Below are 17,661 nucleotides of genomic sequence, written 5' to 3'. Positions count from 1 at the left end.
TTCCTCGTGCATGTCCTGTGTCACTGATGCCCTTAAAAGGTTGATAAAGGCTTTGTCCCACTCTTCTTGTGAATGAGAAGTGGGAAAAATCTCTTGGGGGTGTAAAATTTCACACATTTTATAGCAATACCCTGGGGTGTGGTGGTGGCTGGGATGGGTCTCACTGGCTGAGGGTGCAACAAGCGCGAGCTCCCTTCTGAAAAAGGGGAATTTTACCAAACCAACAGAGAGGGGAAAAGCAAATGTGGCAGTTAAATTGTGGCAGGAGGTTGTTCAGTGTCTGCAGGGTCAGTGAGGAGGGGGAAGAACAATTTCAGGGTGGAGGCGAGGCTTGGAGCAAAGCCTATCTTCAAAAATCACATTAAAATCAGAACATGATGAGCAGTGAGAAGGGTGGATGGTGCAGGGGGAGGAGCTGCCTCTCCCCCAGGCGCTGTCTGAACTCAGCCCTGACTGAAGGCCCTGTCTCATTTTCTTCTGAGAACTTCCCAGGGCCTTTTAAAGTTTTGACTGAGCTAAAAAAAGGCACAAAAAAGGAGCATCTCAAGAGCAGCACAGCCTGGCAGTTCCACAAGCCGTGTCCTGTGCTCTGAGCCTGTCAATGTTCAATTGCCTACAGCTGATAGAGAAAATTAAACCTTGTAAAGGACAAGCACTGGGCCAATGCTGCAAATAAAACCAGTTTAAATAAACTAAACCCATGGAAATTTGAGTTAAAATAGGCATTAATGGCTGCACTAAACTTTGCAGATAAATTTGTCTGGATGAGGTTTTGCACAGGATTTTGGGGTAACTTGATTTTATGCACTGGTGATGTGGTATCAGTTGGTTTGCATTGGTTCTCCTCAATGGCTTTGTTCAGAGAGAAAGGAAATCTCTTTTTTATACAAGTCTTAGGGGAGTACCAAAAGCATCTCCCTTTTCCATGTTTAAAGGGTGATGAAAAAGATTATGATGGATGAAGCAAGCTCTTAAGATTATTATTTTCTTCCACATTCCCAAGACAAACAGCAAGAGAAAGAAAAAGAAGGTTGGTCAAACCATTCAGAAAAGCAGTAATTCCAGTAACTCATCCAGTATCTCTGGTTCCAGTATCATTTCCAGGTTTTTTTCCCTACTTTCCTAGGAGTTTGATGCTTTTGAGAACCAGAAGTAAAATAATTTTCACTTTCTTCAGCAGCACCTCTTAAATATTTCTTTTTACATTTCCCTCCTCTTTTCATGGAGATTTTTCTCCCTGTGTTTATGCAGAGCATTTGTTACAAAGCAGATTTTATTTTCCCTCTGCAGGACAGGGGTGAGGAGAACTGGGGGAACCTGCAGAGCTCTTCAGAGAGAGCTTTCAGAGCTGTGAGGGGATGGAGGGAGCTGTTCCTGGGGGTGTGACAGCCCCAGCTCCCCCGGCAGACTGTTGGGGCTGCTGCTCAGAGATAAGAAATGGGAGCAGCTTCTCAGAAATGGCAGCTGCTTCTGGGAACTGCCCAAGTGCAGGAAGGGACACCTGGCACTCAGCTGGGGGAGAGGGGCTGCTCCTGAGGAGGAAAATCCCGTTCCAGCCCTGGTCAGAGCCCACCAGGAGCATCAAAGGCAGAGCAGAGCTGGACAGCTCGGCTGGAGAGAGCACAGACCAGGGCTGGAGGGACAGGACAGGGGGGAATGGCTTCAAACGGACAGGGAGGAGGTTTAGGTGGGATATTGGGAAGGAATTCCTTATTCAGAGGGTCTTGAGGGGCTGGGATGGAATTCCCAGAGAAGCTGGGGCTGCCCCTGGATCCCAAGGCCAGGCTGGACAGGGCTTGGAGCAGCCTGGGACAGTGGGAGGTGTCCCTGCCCATGGGCAGGTGGGACTGGATGGGCTTTAAGGCCCCTTCCAACCCAAACCATTCCATATTTATCAAATCCTGCCTTTCTCCAAGCACTCTGAGCTCCTTTAACTCTTCCAACCCCAAATTTTCATCCCCTTTCACGGTGTTTTTTTTGCTGACAAACTCCTCCTTCCCTCAGCCCTCTGCATCCCTCTTGGTTTTGGGAAGTGAAGCTCCCTGTGCAGCCAGGGCTGTTTCAGAGCAGCACCCACAGAACCCCAGCAGCTCTCCCCTCTCTCCTGCAGCGTTCCCAGGCTGGTCCCTGCTCCCTGGGTTATTTTTAATGCGTTGCAGCTCCGCAGGGCTGAGTCAGCCCCAGCAGGAGCTGCAGCAGGGCTGACTCTGCAGGGGCCACCAGGCTGGGCCCCCACTCCTGCCCTGCAGCCCAGCCTGGAGGGGGCAGCCTGGGCTGGGCTCCCGTGCCCCAGCAGCTGCCAGGGCTGGGGATGGATCCTGCTGCCAGCACTTTCCTTACCTTGGAGAACCCAGGCGCTGCCTTTGACGCAATGCAGTAAAAGCTGGCACTGGGAGGCTCAGGAGAAACTTTCACCCCAGTTGCAGCTGCAAGTGAAGCCAGAAGTGTCCTGAGGGTCGTTCCTGCTCTTTGGGTGTGGATCAGGCTGAGTTCTCATGGCAGGGAATGCCCAGGGAGGTGCTGGATGCTTTCCCTGAGATGCACACACACCCCCTCACACACACCCCCTCACAAGGGGAACACCTGTACAGAACACCCACAGCCCAGAAATTCACCTTTAATAACTCAACAATTAACAGTCCAGCATTTCCTGCCACCCCAGATTAATTAAGGATACTTTAATCCTGAAAAAGCAGCAATAAAGCCCAAGTGTGTATCAGGAGAGCACAAACCCTGAGGGCTGGAGAAAATTCTGGTGTCTGACTCAGCTCCCTGGCAAATGCATCCTGTTTGTGTTTTGTAACGCTTCTCAGTTTGTTCCCACCTGGAATTTTGTTCTGGGATGCTGAAAAATAACTCTGGCATCTCCACAACCCAGCACAGGAGAAAGATCCTGTTTAGAGCCCTCCAGCTCTTGAAGCCACGGTGGTCTAAATATCCCACCTTAAAAAAGATGCAGAAATCTTCACTGTAAATTCCTTTAATTATTATTTTTCCCTGCATGGATTTTTTCCCTATTGTTTAATGAACTTCTCTGTCTGAAAATAATTATTCCCATCACTGGTTCTGTGCAGTCTGGAGGAGTAATTGGTGCAGAACAGGCAAATATCCTATTTATGCCTCTCTGCCTGGGAATGGTGCTCTCCTTTGAAACTGTTTGATTGCAGATGTCAGTAGACAAAACCTCTTGGCACTACTAAATATTAATCAGTTCTTACAGTTTTATAAACATTTAGAAATGTGTTAACCACTTGCTTGTTCCTCTTAGGACTTGCTGGGAACATCTGCAGTGGGGAATGGGCTAAACACACAAATCCAGTGTGTTGGAGCAGGGGGAAAAATACACTTGTGGGTAATAACTGAAAGCTGTGAGATGTTTTGGGTGGGAAAGAGGTGAAATGAGGATGTTGTGAAAGACATCATGCCAAGGGTCTGCCTCCCCAAACCACCCAGGGGATGGATGTACCCTGGGTTAGCCCAGCCCCTCATCCCAGGAGCAATCCTGGATTGCCCGAGTGCAAACGGGACCAAACCCACACAAATCATTATTTTGGGGTCCCTGGAGCTGTGTCCTGCCAGGACTGGGGAGGAAGAAGCTGGAAAGGAATCCCAGCATGAGAAGCAGCCTGGCTGGGATCCCAGCTGCACGGGTTCGATGTTCCCCAGTCTCCTGCTGACACCAACACGGAATCCCCGTGCAGGGTGACCCCTCCTCTCCGTGCTGCAGTCCCAGTTTCCACTGTGAGGGATGGGCTTTGCACTTCTGGACATTTCAGTGGCTTCTAGAACTTATTTGGAAGCACATACACATAATTCCATGTTAAATATTGGTCTCTGGTTTAATGCTGGTGTTCTCTTGAAAATTGTGTTTAAATCTAAGGGGAAAACACCTTCAATTTGCACAAACCTTTGGGCACTTTGTGTTTTGACACAATTTGATGTAGATACCAAAAAACAGGGGAGTGCTGAACTCCTTATCCCTAAAGGTAAAGTTATTTTTGTGTCACACCCACACAGGACTACAGAGAAGCTGCTGTTTAATTTGTTAATTCTGCTTTAATTAAACATCACTCAGCAGCCAAGCTGCTGAGCACAGATTCCCATTATTGATAGCAGCAGGAGAAACATCCATTGGTTTGCTCCACAAAGACACACAGATTTATTTGGAAGCTTTATCTGCTGTGGGCTCTCCACCACTTCTCCAGTGAAGAATGTGCTGAACACTTTCAATTAAAAACTCCTTGATCTTCAATTATTGATGGGGTGAAGGCACATGGAAGTTCTAGATTTTGATCAGACCCTCAGTCAGGCAACAGATTTCAGGGTAGTCCACAGCCCGAATCCAGGCATGAAAATTATTTGCATTTCTTTGGGAGTTATGGGAGGTGGGGCAGCAGCTGCAATCTTCATTTTCCTTTTAAAATGGGAAATAAACACAAAATGAATCCTATAATGACCAATTAATTCCCACATTGGAGTTGGGGCTTTATCTTCTTCCCTTTTTTCCTTTGTCTCCATTTATTTTTCCAAGTAGAGCAATTTTTGATTGGCTTTGTTCTTAACCAAAGAACAAATTAACCCCCTTGGGTTAATGTTTTATTTTAGAATTTTGTGTTTAGAGGCAAATTGAACTTTTAATCATTGGACCCAGACAGTTAATAAGGAGGTTTCCATAAAATTAAAGCAAGAGGGGGTAAAATAAACAGAACCAAGCCTGTTCTGAGGCCCTCATGGTGGCTTGGTTGAGTTCCCTTAATGGGTTTTTGCTCAGTTGAGTGACAAACTGGTGCCACAGAAGATGCCACACCCAGCCTCTCTCCCCAGGAAAGTCGAGGAATAATTTGGAAATTGGCTCTCTGTGAGGGGATGTTGGGGTGTAAGGAGGACAACAACGTTTGCAGCAGATTTTAACATTTTTTGGCTCAGCGCAAGCAGGATTGAGGGCTTAGAGTCTTCCTCTTCCTAGAAAAAAACCAATTGCAACCCCTCTAAGCACCTCAAGGCCAGGCAGAGGTGTTCAATGGATTCCTCTTTCCTCTAGAAAATTTGGGATATAGCTCTTATTTTCTTAATCCAGCCTTTTTGTTGTTAGAGGAAGTTTGTCCATCATATCTAATTCCCAAGCCACAGAACATCCTGAGCTGGATGGGACCCCCAAGGACCACCAAAGTCCAACTCCTGGACAAATGAGAACACTAAGGCAAAGAACCTCAACCAATCATCAACCCATGCAGCTGCATTCCCATTCAGGAGAGAGCATCCAGCTAAGGGAGGGGTTTAAATTGGGAAAAACTCATCAGAACAAGTCATGTTTTCATATTGACCTTTATTGAGCAAGAACTGCTGTGACTGTTTTACATCAAACAACAAAAGGTTGCGTACTGTGCATGTCAACAAGGTTCTCCCAGGAGCAAAAGTCCACCCTAATTGCACCAGTGAGGTAAACATAATTAGTTATAAGTAGCTTTTATTTTTTTTTAAGGCTAGGAGAGTTCTGGTTCTCATGAATACTCTATTACTGTTTTCGGTTTGGTTTTGGCTCAGTTGGTTCTTTGCATAATACATCTGAACTTGCTCCTCAGATATGTCCCTCCAACAGCTCAGGAAATTCAGAAAAGCTTCCTCTGCACATTTCATCTCATGCACTAGTAGTAGTAGGTATTTTTTTGTAGATCCCCAAGCTCTGTGGAGGGAGTACATCTTGAGCCTGCATGCATTCCCCCCCCCTTCCCTATATTGCACGAAAAAGTAAAATACTGTGTGTCTGGAGCCTCCGTGAGAGAACCCGATCTGCTTTGAAGCCGTCACCCACATGCATTTTGCAGCTGTCTATGGCTTAACCTTTTGCACCGACCCAAGCTCTTGAATTGGTTTGAATTTTAGCTATGGTTGCTTTTATTCGCTCTCTTTAATCTCCTTTACTACAGCATGTGAAGTGACTTTTTCCACTTTCTTGGTGGACACCAACTTCTCCTCAAAGCTTTCTTCGTGCTCCTCCACCTTCTGAGTGACGGTCACCGACTTCGTGATGAACGTGGTGCTGCCGTCCCCGCCCTCCCCTGTGATTTTCTCTGCTTTTTTGGTTACGACAATTTTCTCAGCCTTGTCATCCACGGGGCTCACGTCGAGGCCGTTAGTGACCACCCCCTTGTCTTCCTCCTCCTTCTCTTTGGATTCCTCCTCCTTTTTCTCCTCCACCTCCCCGTTGACCGCGATGTCCTCTTTCCTGGATTCCTTCTCGGCCTCGGCGGTCACTTTCGTTACCTTGGTGACTGTGATGGTCTCTTCCACCACAGCCTTGGCATCCTTGCCTGGGGAGGGAGGCTTCTCTGGGGACCGGGACTTCTCAGGACTCACGGCCTTCTCAGGGGTGCGCGGCTTCTCGGGGCTGGCCGGCTTCTCGGGGGAGCGCGGCTTCTCCGGCGGCGCCAGCTTCTCCAGGGCCACGGCCTTCTCTGGGGTGGCAGCTTTCTCTGGGGTCACAGCCTTTTCTGGGGTCACAGCCTTGTCTGGGGTGGCCGGCTTCTCCGGGGTCACGGCCTTCTCGGGGGTGGCAGGTTTCTCCGGGGAGGTCACCTTTGGTGTGGCAGGTTTCTCTGGAGATGCCGCTTTCTCCTCCTCCTTGGCCGCCTTCTCTGCTTTCTCCACCTTCTGTTCCTTTGCTGCTTCTGTGGCTTTTTCTTTGGGGGCAGCCTTGGCCGGCTCTGTTACAGGGGATTTGGGGGGGGACTTTACGGGAGGTGTTTTGACCTTCTCTGCCTTTGCTGGTGCCTCTTCAGCTTTGCCCTTGGCCTCAGGTTTTTCCTCCTCTTCCTCAGCTTCCTCCCCTTCTTCCTTTTCCTCAATTTCTTCTTTTTCAGAGCCACCTTCTTCTGCAGCATCAGATTTTGCAGCTTCTTCTTCCTCCTCGGCTTCCTCTTCCTCCTTCTCTTCCTCCTCAGCTGCAGCTTCTTGTTCTGCAGAAGCCTTCTCAGAAACTTCTTCCTCTGCAGCTTCTTCTGCTTTTTCTTCCTCCTGTTCCTCTTGCTGTGCCTTGGCTGCCATTTCTTCTGCGATGGCTGCCAGGGCATCTTCCATTTCAGACTTTTCATCCTCCACCTTCGTCTCTTCAATGATTTCTTCTACGAACTTGTGCTGGACCTTCAGCTTTGGTGGTTCGATTTTTGTTTTCTGGATTTTGGTGGATGCTATTGTGACAGATGGTTGTCTGTGTGTGAATATGGGACCAGTAATGCTTCCAGAGAAGGCACTGAATCTTGTCTCCTCACCCTCCAGCAGCTTCCTAAGGGAATCAGGAGGAGAGTAAAAAAAGAAAATGAGCATAAAAACCCAAAATAAGGGACAGCTATGGGAATAATTGTGTCTGTCCCATCCTTGGAAGTGTCCAAGGCCAGGCTGGACAGGGTTTGGAGCAGCCTGGGATAGTGGAAGGTGTCCCTGCTTTGGGATGGGCTTTAAGGTCCCTTCCATCCCATCCCATTCCAGGATTCTATAATACTTCCCTGCTGTACTATTCCCCTGCCAGCAGGATGGGACCCGTTTTCTGTGGAATGTGCTGGAACTGTCCAGGGCCATCCACTGCTCACAGCCCCAGCCCAGCTTCCCGTGAATCTGCTCTTTTTGCAAACTCACATTCAGCAGTTTTTAGCATGGTTTTGCTTATGGCTAGTGTGACACCTTCAGTGATCAGTTAAAATTCATCTTTACTGTCAGAAAGCTTCATTATGGTGTAAATCAGCAGGGATTAGGACAAACTAGGTAATTGAATAGGATTCATTATGACTTAGGCAAACAGAGCTTGACACAGCCAACAGACCCAAATCAAATATTGTGTCTGAGACAGTCATAGCTGATTAGAGCACGTGTTCTAATTTAATAATTTGGGCATCCACCTTTTCTTTGTGGGAATATGAGAACTGGAGGCTTCAGCTGACTTTGGCAGCAGCCAGCTACAGCCCCTGGCGTGTCTGTGTGTCTGAGCAACCTCAGAAATTTCAACAGATCTGGAGATGGGGGTGGGTTTTTGTTGTTTTTACTTTTCTTCTATTCAAATGCTTTTCATCTAAGTCTGTGACCCAGAAAAATCAGGAGCTCTCCAGTGAGAGTTCTGAAGTGATACAGAGGAGACTAAAAAAACCTGCCAGGTGATGGCAACAGCAAGCAATGTTCAGCTCGAGATTAGAGCAGATGCCGCTGAAGGAAAGTTGAGCAAGAAAAGTAAAAGTGTTTGTGACAGACAGATCAGCACTCATTGCCTCAAACCATGATCAAGCAAATTCGCTGTCTCTCCCAGGCGATAAAAGGGAGCTCTGGTGACAAGCCCTGCCTGCCTGGCATCTGCAAAGCAGACGGGAATTAAAAATAACCTCGTCTTGCGCTGCATCTGCTGCTCGTGCAGCCAAGGACAGAATGCGGCACGGGAGCCGCCACTGAGTCACGCTGTGCTGTGCCCGGGGGCTCGCTGGCAGCTCTGCCGCTGATGAGCCGCTCCCTAATGACCTTCGGGGCTCTCACCGGGCTGCCTAATGGCTGCAGGGATGCAGCCAAGCTCGCATTTCACCCGTGTTCACTGCATACAGATATTGCTTAGCTGGGGTAAAGCTTCCTGAGCCAGCCGCATCCGCAGTGCTATTAATATTCCAGACATGTCTGCAAAGATCCCACTGTACCTGTATGCAGCAATTTCGATGTCCAGGGCCATCTTGACATTGAGGAGGTCCTGGTACTCCCGCAAGTGACGAGCCATTTCCCACTTCGTTCCTCTGAGCTCGTTCTCCAGCTGGTGAATCGTGTCCTGCAAGGGAGACGCAGAAAACCCCTGTGACACAGACAGAGCCGCACGCGGGGACAGAGCGGGCAGAACTTCTCTGAGGGGACTTTTAGAAACTCTTCCCGCCGCTCGGGGAGGCAGGGCTGGCATCAGGGCTGGACCCATCCGCTCCCACCGCCCTCCGCAGCTTCGTCCCCCCGCCCTCCGCATCCCTGCATCCCGCGCTGCGGAGCCGGCACAGGGCGCGTCCCGCATCCCTCCCGCCACGGCGGGCACCTCCCGCATTTCCCCTTCCCAGATCGGGCACCTCCCGCATTTCCCCTTCCCAGATCGGGCACCTCCCGCACCCTTCGCCCCCCCCGGCGGGCTCGGGACAGCCCCGCGCCGCCGCCCCGGTACCTGGTAGGTGGTGAGGTCGTTATTGTGGCGCTCCTCGATGTCGCTGAGCTGCCTCTCCAGCGACTCCTTAGTGCCGCGCACCGACTCGAGCTCGATGCTCTTGGACTGGAGCTGCCGGCGGTACTCGGCGATCTCCTCCTTGGCGGAGCGGATCGCCTCCTTGTTCTGCTCGGCCGCCTCGGTGAGCTTGGCGTAGCGGCACTTGAACCACTCCTCGGCCTGGTGCATGTTGTGGTCGGACTGGCACTCGAGCTGGGCGCGGATCTCCTTCAGCGCCGTCGTCAGGTCCGTCTTCAGGTAGTCCTTCCTCTCCACGGTGGCGTGGGACGCCTGCAGCTGCGCCAGCAGCTCGGCCACCTCCTCCTCGTGGTTGCCCCTGAGGAAGGCCACCTCGTCCTGCAGCGACTGCACCTTCTTGTCCAGCTCGGCGCGCATCAGCGAGGCCTCCTCCATCTCCTTGCGCAGGGCGCGGATCGTCGCCTCCGTCTCGTCGCGCAGCCGCGCCTCATCCTCGAAGCGCTCCCGCAGGCGCTGGATGTCCTCCTCGATGTGCTCCGAGTCCAGCTGGATCTGCGCCTTCTCGTGGCTCACCTGCTCCAGCGCCCCGCGCAGCTCCCGCAGCTCCTGCTCGTAGGCGTCGCTGAGCTGCGCCCGCCCGGCGTGCTTCTGCCGCAGCGCCGCCAGCTCCGCCTCGATCTCCTTGTTCTGCTGCTCCAGGTAATGCACCTTCTCGATGTAGCCGGCGAAGCGGTCGTTGAGCCCCTGCAGCTGCTCCTTCTCGTTGGAGCGGCTCAGCTTGAGCTCGGCCGCGCCGTTGAGCAGCGAGGACTGGCTCACGTCCAGGCTCTCGGCCGAGCTCAGCACCGTGGAGCCGTAGGCGGCCCGCGGGCCGCCCAGGTTGGGGCGCTTGTAGGAGGAGGACACGGTGCTGCCCGAGCCCCGCGACCACGACTGCGAGCGGAAGCCGCTGGACGGGGAGGCGCTGGCGCGGCTGTAGGTGGCCCGGGTCTCGGTCACCCGGCGGTACGAGGGGTTGCCCAGGGGCTCCATGGTGTAGCTCATGGTGGGGCGCTGGGGGCGGCGGTGCGGGGCTGCTCCGGCCGCCGCCGCCCCTTTTATAGCCCCGCCGGGCGGCTGCGGGGCGGCCCCGCACACGTGTGCGGGGGGCGGCTCCCCCCGGCCCGCCCCGCGCCCCGCCCCGGCTCCCCCTTCCCTCCTTCCTTCCTTCCTTCCTTCCCTTGCGTCCCTCGTCTCGTCCCGGCCGCCCGTGCCCGGCCCCTGCCGCCTCCCGCTGCCCCTTCCCCGTTCCCCCCTCCCCATTGCCCGCCCACTCCCCCCTTGTCTCCGCTGCCCCCACTCCCTCCTTTCCTCCTCCCGCTGCCCCCTTCCCTTCCCCGTGTTCCTTCCCTCCTGCCCGGCTTCCTTCTCCCCCCTTCCCTAGGCCAGCACCCTCTTTCCTTCCTTCCTTTCTTTTTTCCTCCCTTACTTTCCATTCTTCCCTTTCTTTGTCCCCTCCCTTCCTTTTGTTTTTTTGTTTGTTTGGTTTATTTTCCCCCTACTCTTGCTTTCCTGCCTTTCATTTCTTTCCTCTATTTCTTCCATTCCTTGTCACTCTTCTCCTTCTTTTCCTCTCTTTTTTCTCCGGCAGCCGCTGTTCCCGCAGCGCCCACGGCAGAGCGGAGCGCGGTGCCGGCCCCGGGCCGCTGCCGGGGGCTGCAGAGCGGGGTAGGGCCGGGGGCTGGGGCTGGGAACGGGGAACGGGGAACGGGAGGGGATGCGGGATCAGCGCCTCCATCACCACGGACAGCTCCCGCCCCGCGGGCTGGGGGTCGGGGCCGGCCCGCAGCGGGGCTCGGGGGGCGTCCGGGGGCACCGGGAGCCGCAGAGGGTGGGGAGGGTCCTTCCCCCCGTCCCCCTGTCCCCAGGCGGGGCTGGCGTGTGAAGGTCGCAGCGGGCGGGGGAGGCGCTCGCCGGGGCTCTGCGGCACCGAGCGCTCCCCGCACCGGCTCCGGGGGCTCTGCGGGAGGGGCGGGGGAAGCCTGGAGCACTCAGCAAGAGTTTGGGAGACCCCCGGCATCCCAAATCCTTGCTCTTGGTTCTTCTCGTCCTCCCTTCCTTCCTTCCTCTCTTCCCTTCTCTTTTCCTCCCACCCATCTAACTCTGATCTAACGCTTGGTGCAGTGCTCAGAATGAATAATAAATTGTTTGAAACCTTGTTAGAAATTACGTTTCTGGGGGAAAATAGACTTTGTATGGGCTGCATGACAGTGCCTGGCTGCCATCCAGGCTCCAAACCCTCCTGGAGGGATTACAGCTGCGGAGGAAACATTAGTAAACTGCAAAGAGAAAAAAACATAAAACAACCAAAACCCCCCCGCAAAAACCCCAAAAGTGCTGGTGCTAGAAAAAGCCTGCCACAGGTCGTGTGGAAAAGCAGAGGGACGCTGAGGGGGGAGAGTTAACTCCTCACTCAGACGGTGCAGAAAAGGCTCTGTCTGTGTTCACAGCCGGAATTTTGGAGCAGACGATGTCGTGAAAGGCAAAACCCTCCCGACAAACCGGTTCCTGGTGGGATGGTGTGGCTGGGCAGAGCCGGGCAGCGCTCAGGGACAGGGTTAAACTTTGCCGAGCACACGGAGCCTCGCACCCCGGGCAGCTCATTAACATGACGCTGTCATAGGACTGCAGCACTGCAGTCAGGCTCAGCCCGGGACTGCTCCCAAACACGGGCAGCTCCAGCCCTGCCTCACCCCCGGGCTCTCCTCATCCCCACGGCACAAGGGCTTTGTGCTAATGAAGCAATCACGGATTCAAAACCTGCTTCATTAATTTTGCTGAAAGTTTCTGCCATAGGCACAAACCCCTTTGGATTTCTTTGGGAGCAAAAATAAAATTGCTGCCTGTCAGGGCATTGCATTTTGTTTCTTTTTAGGGTGAAAGATAAGTTATGATCTGGTTTATTAATGGGTTTTTTCCCCCTGATAATAGAGACTGGGAGGGGGGAACAGATCATGGTTTAACCCATAAGGAAAACTCACTGCATAAGGAAACACAGAGTTAACAGAGGTGCTGGGGAGCTTTTATTATCCTTTTAATCTCCTGAAAACAAGGACTGGCAGATGGAACTTTGTAATAAAACTCCCTCTCATTAAATACCTCAGTGTTTGAAATCCATTTACCCTGTATGCAAAATAAATTGTTGCTTTATAATCAGGCAGGGCTAGGTTTGATTTATTTATTTAATAGTGATACTAAGCAATGCAAACTTTTATGGAACACAATACATCTCATGTATATATGGATTGCTTTAAAAATCAGGATATTTAGAAGGGAAAAAGTTGGCATTCACGGAGGTGTTTAGTGCAGAAATTCTGAAATAAAATTCATTGTTTTAATTGAAAACAGAGCCTTGCAATGTGAATTTCTGCTCTCTAATCAGATGCAGGGGGACAGGGCTCCTGCTACATTATCCTGAAGGTGGTTTGAAGGTTAAAGTGAGTCAGGGAAATCAGTCTGAGATGTTCCCTCTTTTCTGATGAGTAATTAATCCCTTCTCCCTTTCTGTCTGGAGATATTGAAATGCAGGCTGACATTTCTGCTGAAGGAGAATTGTTTTTGCCTCAAAGTTGACCAAAAAGAGCTTCTACTTTGGAGCAAAGCTGATGTCTCAGGATTGAGGCAGGAGGAGGGGAGGAAGGGGCACTCCCATGCAAAGGGAAAGCAGCAGCATCGATTTTAATCTTGATTGTCCACTTCTGACAAACCTGCAGTGAGGGGAGGGGGAGACTGAGTCCTGCAGCTTCCTTAAAAAATCAGAGAAAAGGAAAGAAAATACAGAAAGTGGAGTAGCACAACAGCCCAGCTGCTGCCAGGGAAAGATCAAAATACATCCAGTGATAATGAATTAATTTGAATATATTAAGAAAGTATTGAATCAGATGGGTAGAATAAAAGGGGGGGTTGGGTGGGGTTTTTTATCTTGGAGAGAGGCAGCAGAATGAAGGCACTGCACAGGTAATGCAACGTGGTTGGAACTATTACAGATTATTTGTCAGCTTAAAGGGGGTTTGTCTTGATAAGTTTTTAATATAAAGCCTGGTTTAAGTTTAAGCAATTCGAGCCTAAATAAATCTTAATGATAACCATGCAAGGAGGGCAAACAGCGACATCAGATGGAATTTTGTTGGAGAGGAAAAGGAGTGAGGAAATCAGGATTTGGTCCATTTTGATGTTCCCCACCATGCAGTGATGTAACTCTGTGGGACTGGCCAAGCTGCAGGATTTACACCCATTTGGGGTGTAAATTTACACCCATTTACACCCCTGGAGCCCCTGGTGTGCTGTGGGGTCACCCCAAACTCACCATAAATAACATCAGGACATCAGCAGGAAATTGGTCTCGTTCCAGCTGAGCCAGGAGAGCAAGGACAGACATTTGAGCCCAGCTGAGGATGTGTCCTGGGATATTTAAACAGCCACAGCCAGGGAGGAAAAAATGGGATTTATGGCCTAAGGGCCTCGTCCTGGACTGCTGGATGCTCCTTGAGAAGGGATTTCACCCCTAAGGGAGCCCAGCACAGGGCAGGACAGCCCAGGGCTGGGCAGGGCTGCTGTCCTGCTCCCTGGAAAGCTGATTTTTAACAGGATTCATTTTTTCCTTGTCATTTGTTCAGGATTTGGAGATTTGAAGGATCAGGTTGGGGGTGAGCTGGTTGATCATGGATTATCCTGTTCACAAAAGATCTTCAGCATCCTCAGGGACTTGAAGCAAAGAGGGAAGGGGGTGGAGGGGAGAGAATAAGCTGTGAGCATTTTGGGGTGGGAATGGATGACCTTTAAGGCTCTTTTTGGGGTGGGAATGGATGATCTTTCAGTTTCTTTTTGGGGTGGGAATGGATGATCTTTCAGGTTCTTTTTGGGGTGGGAATGGATGATCTTTCAGGTTCTTTTTGGGGTGGGAATGGATGATCTTTCAGGCTCTTTTTGGGGTGGGAATGGATGATCTTTAAGGTTCTTTTTGGGGTGGGAATGGATGATCTTTCAGGCTCTTTTTGGGGTGGGAATGGATGATCTTTCAGGTTCTTTCCAACTCAAACCATCCCAGGATTCCGTTTCCCCTCTGGGGCTGAGGTGGGGATGTCACTTTTTGGTATCACAGCACAAACACAAAGGTCCTGCTGGGCAGTGCCTGTGCTCTGAAAAATTGATGTGTTTGTTTTGTTTCTGCTGGAAACTGGACTCTCAGCAGAGCTGTAACACAGCAGTGTTCTCCTAATGCACTTTTCATCATTCCCTCTGAGCCACCTGAGGCACCTCAGGACCTCAAATCAAGCCCTGCCAGACACTTGGTTATTTTCTTCATGCACAAACGTTCTGTGTTGCATTTGAAGGTGAAATATTCCTGAGAGCCCAGCCCTGAGGCAGAATTTTCATTCCACTGACCACTGAAGGAAGATTTCTTGGACATTCCTACAAATCATTGCTGAGCTCATTGCTGCTTTCACCTTCCTTGATTTATCTGCTGCAAGAGCCCTTCATGGAATGATGGAATGGTTTGGCTTGGAAGAGACCTTAAATCCCACCCCAACCCCTTCAGGGCAGGGACACCTTCCACTGGCCCAGGTGGCTCCAAGCCCCATCCAGCCTGGCCTTGTGGAACATTCACCCCAAAGTTTCCTGCAGTGTCAGCACCAAGAATCATTTCACAGCTCCAGACAGCCTTCAGTCATTTACTCACTTCAAAAAATGAAACTTTTACCAGACCACCCACACTTTTCTGGGGTGTTTTCCCTGCATTTTGAAAGCCCTGCATTGCACATTGATTTTATAACTCCTGGAGTGGCATGTTCTCTTTCCTGGCCACCTCCTGTTCTGCTTCCATGGGCCACTTCTTTAATCTGCAGGAATTCACAGAGGAGCAGGATGCTGAATTATTCCATGAAGGGCTTAGCCTGGAGTCTGCTGATTAATACTAGAAAGAAGAGAAAGATATCCAAGCAGATTCCTGCAGCTTTGTGTGGTGTTCTTTGGGATAACAGGGAGGGGGTGACAGGGACAGGGAGACCTTGTGCTTCCAGCTCCCTGATATTCATGGCTTTGATTTTCCACCAATAAATTCCAGCAACTTTTGGAATCCTTGGCCAGCAAAAGCTCTGCCTGTGCTCCTTAACTGGGTGTTGAACTCCTCTCCACTGCTTCTTTTAACTGTTCTTTAACCAATTAATTATAGAACTGTGATGAACTTATGTGAATCATGGGATCACTGAGTCCTGGAATGGTTTGGGTGGGAAGGGACATTAAAGATCCTCTAATCCCACCCCTGCCAGGGCAGGGAACCTTCCCCTACCCCAGTGGCTCCAGCCTGGCCTTGGGCACTGCCAGGGACCCTGGGGCAGCCACAGCTGCTCTGGGGATTCCATCCCAGGGAAGGATTTCTTTCCAACATCCCATCTAAAACTGCCCTCCTCCAGTCTAAAGAGCAAATTCAGCACACAAGTGACCTGTGGCCCTTCTTAGTGACATTTCTGGAGCGATGGCCACGTTCCCTGGACAGATATTGGAAAACTTGGCTCTTACCAGAGAATTCCTTTGCAGATCCTGGTGTCAGAGGAGCCAAAACCTGACAGGGCAGAAGTGAGGGTGCCTGAACAGCCTTTTCCAGGCAGGAGGAGTTTGGGGGTGAAGGGTGAGGCTGCAGAGGCAGAACAAGCTCCCATTTATTCAAGGAAAAGGATGAACTCCAAAGAATCCTCTGAGCCTCAGTTTCCTTTCTTCTGCACCACCCCCTGCAGGATCCAGGCACAAACCCCTGGCAAGGATCAGCTCTGAGCCCCACAAAGATGGGGTTTGGCTGGGGTTTGGCTGGGATTTGGGTGGGATTAGGATGGGAGTAGGATGGGATTTGGGTGGATTAGGCTGGGATTGGCTGGGATTTGGCTGGGGTTAGGCTGGGGTTTGGGTGGGATTAGGCTGGGGTTTGTCTGGGGTTTGGCTGGAGTTTGGCTGGGAATTGTCTGGGATTTGGCTGGGGTTTGTCTGGGATTTGGCTGGGGTTTGGCTGGGATTTTTCTGGGATTTGTCTGGGGTTTGGGTGGAATTAGGCTGATTTGGCTGGGGTTTGGGTGGGGTTTGGCTGGGATTAGGCTGGGATTAGGCTGGGATTTGGGTGGATTAGGCTGGGGTTTGGCTGGGATTAGGCTGGGATTTGGGTGGGATTGTAGGCTGGGATCAGGCTGGGGTTTGGCTGGGGTTTGGCTGGGGTTTGGGTGGGATTAGGCTGGGATTTGTGTGGGATTAGTCTGGGGTTTGTCTGGGGTTAGGCTGGGGTTTGTCTGGGGTTAGTCTGGGATTTGTGTGGGATTAGGCTGGGATTAGTCTGGGATTTGGGTGGGATTAGGCTGGGGTTTGTGTGGGATTAGTCTGGGGTTTGTCTGGGGTTAGGCTGGGATTAGGCTGGGGTTAGGCTGGGGTTAGGCTGGGGTTAGGCTGGGGTTTATCTGGGGTTAGGCTGGGATTAGGCTGGGGTTTGTGTGGGATTAGTCTGGGGTTTGTCTGGGGTTAGGCTGGGGTTTGTCTGGGGTTAGGCTGGGATTAGGCTGGGATTTGGGTGGGATTAGGCTGGGGTTTGTCTGGGGTTAGGCTGGGATTAGGCTGGGGTTAGGCTGGGGTTAGGCTGGGGTTAGGCTGGGGTTAGGCTGGGGTTTGTCTGGGGTTTGGCTGGGGTTAGGCTGGGGTTAGGCTGGGGTTTGGGTGGGATTAAGCTGGGATTAGTCTGGGATTTGGGTGGGATTAGGCTGGGGTTTGTCTGGGGTTAGGCTGGGATTAGGCTGGGATTTGTGTGGGATTAGGCTGGGATTTGTGTGGGATTAGGCTGGGGTTTGTCTGGGGTTAGGCTGGGATTAGGCTGGGATTTGGGTGGGATTACGCTGGGATTTGTGTGGGATTAGGCTGGGGTTTGTGTGGGATTAGGCTGGGGTTTGTCTGGGGTTAGGCTGGGATTAGGCTGGGATTTGGGTGGGATTACGCTGGGATTTGTGTGGGATTAGGCTGGGGTTTGTCTGGGGTTAGGCTGGGGTTAGACTGGCCTGGATGAGAGGCAGAGGAAGCCCCGTGGGTTTGGTTTTTAACCCTTGCTGCCCCAGGCTCTGCCAGGGTTGTGCCTCTCTGCTCCCTTTCCCACATGTGGTGTTTGATGTCTGCCACCCAGAAAAGCACAAATCACAAATCCAGGTCAGGGCAGCAATTTTATGGTGAGAAAATGACCAAAAATAGCTCTTCCTACCTCATTGGGAAAGGGCTTTTTTTGTAGCCTTCCCTTTCTAAAAATATCACTCTGAGAAGTGCCACAATTGTGCTTTTTCTGACCATTTTTCCTGGAGCTCTGTGTCCCCCATGACAGCTCTGCCACAGGGCAAAGCTATTTTGAGGGTGTTGCTTCCCAAGAAATAAAGGAGATAAATTACAGCAGGTTGGAAATCAGAGGCAGCCACAAC

General features: G+C 51.4%; 1 protein-coding gene across 1 annotated transcript; it reads right to left on the bottom strand.

The window, feature by feature from the left end:
• Nucleotides 1–5,306: 5,306 nt before the first annotated feature.
• On the bottom strand, nucleotides 5,307–10,270 carry NEFM (neurofilament medium chain). Its single transcript, XM_066567348.1, has 3 exons — nucleotides 9,170–10,270; nucleotides 8,670–8,794; nucleotides 5,307–7,282 (listed from the first exon to the last, which is right to left on the bottom strand). Exons 1-3 carry the CDS (start codon nucleotides 10,229–10,231, stop codon nucleotides 5,896–5,898), a joined length of 2,574 nt encoding a protein of 857 aa, XP_066423445.1. The 5' UTR covers nucleotides 10,232–10,270; the 3' UTR covers nucleotides 5,307–5,895.
• Nucleotides 10,271–17,661: the final 7,391 nt, after the last annotated feature.

The sequence above is a fragment of the Molothrus aeneus genome, chromosome 29, assembly GCF_037042795.1.
Source record: "Molothrus aeneus isolate 106 chromosome 29, BPBGC_Maene_1.0, whole genome shotgun sequence".
Classification (NCBI taxonomy): domain Eukaryota; kingdom Metazoa; phylum Chordata; class Aves; order Passeriformes; family Icteridae; genus Molothrus; species Molothrus aeneus.
This window is presented reverse-complemented; position numbering and strand designations above follow the sequence as displayed.

What these genes read in the sequence shown, in the direction of transcription:
- NEFM (XM_066567348.1), bottom strand. Translation starts at nt 10,231, where the DNA reads ATGAGCTACACCATGGAGCCCCTGGGCAACCCCTCGTACCGCCGGGTG. An exon ending in ACGACCTCACCACCTACCAG is followed by an intron (nt 8,795 to 9,169) that starts GTACCGGGGCGG and finishes TCTCCCTTGCAG; the next exon opens with GACACGATTCACCAGCTGGA. An exon ending in ATCGAAATTGCTGCATACAG is followed by an intron (nt 7,283 to 8,669) that starts GTACAGTGGGAT and finishes TGATTCCCTTAG; the next exon opens with GAAGCTGCTGGAGGGTGAGG.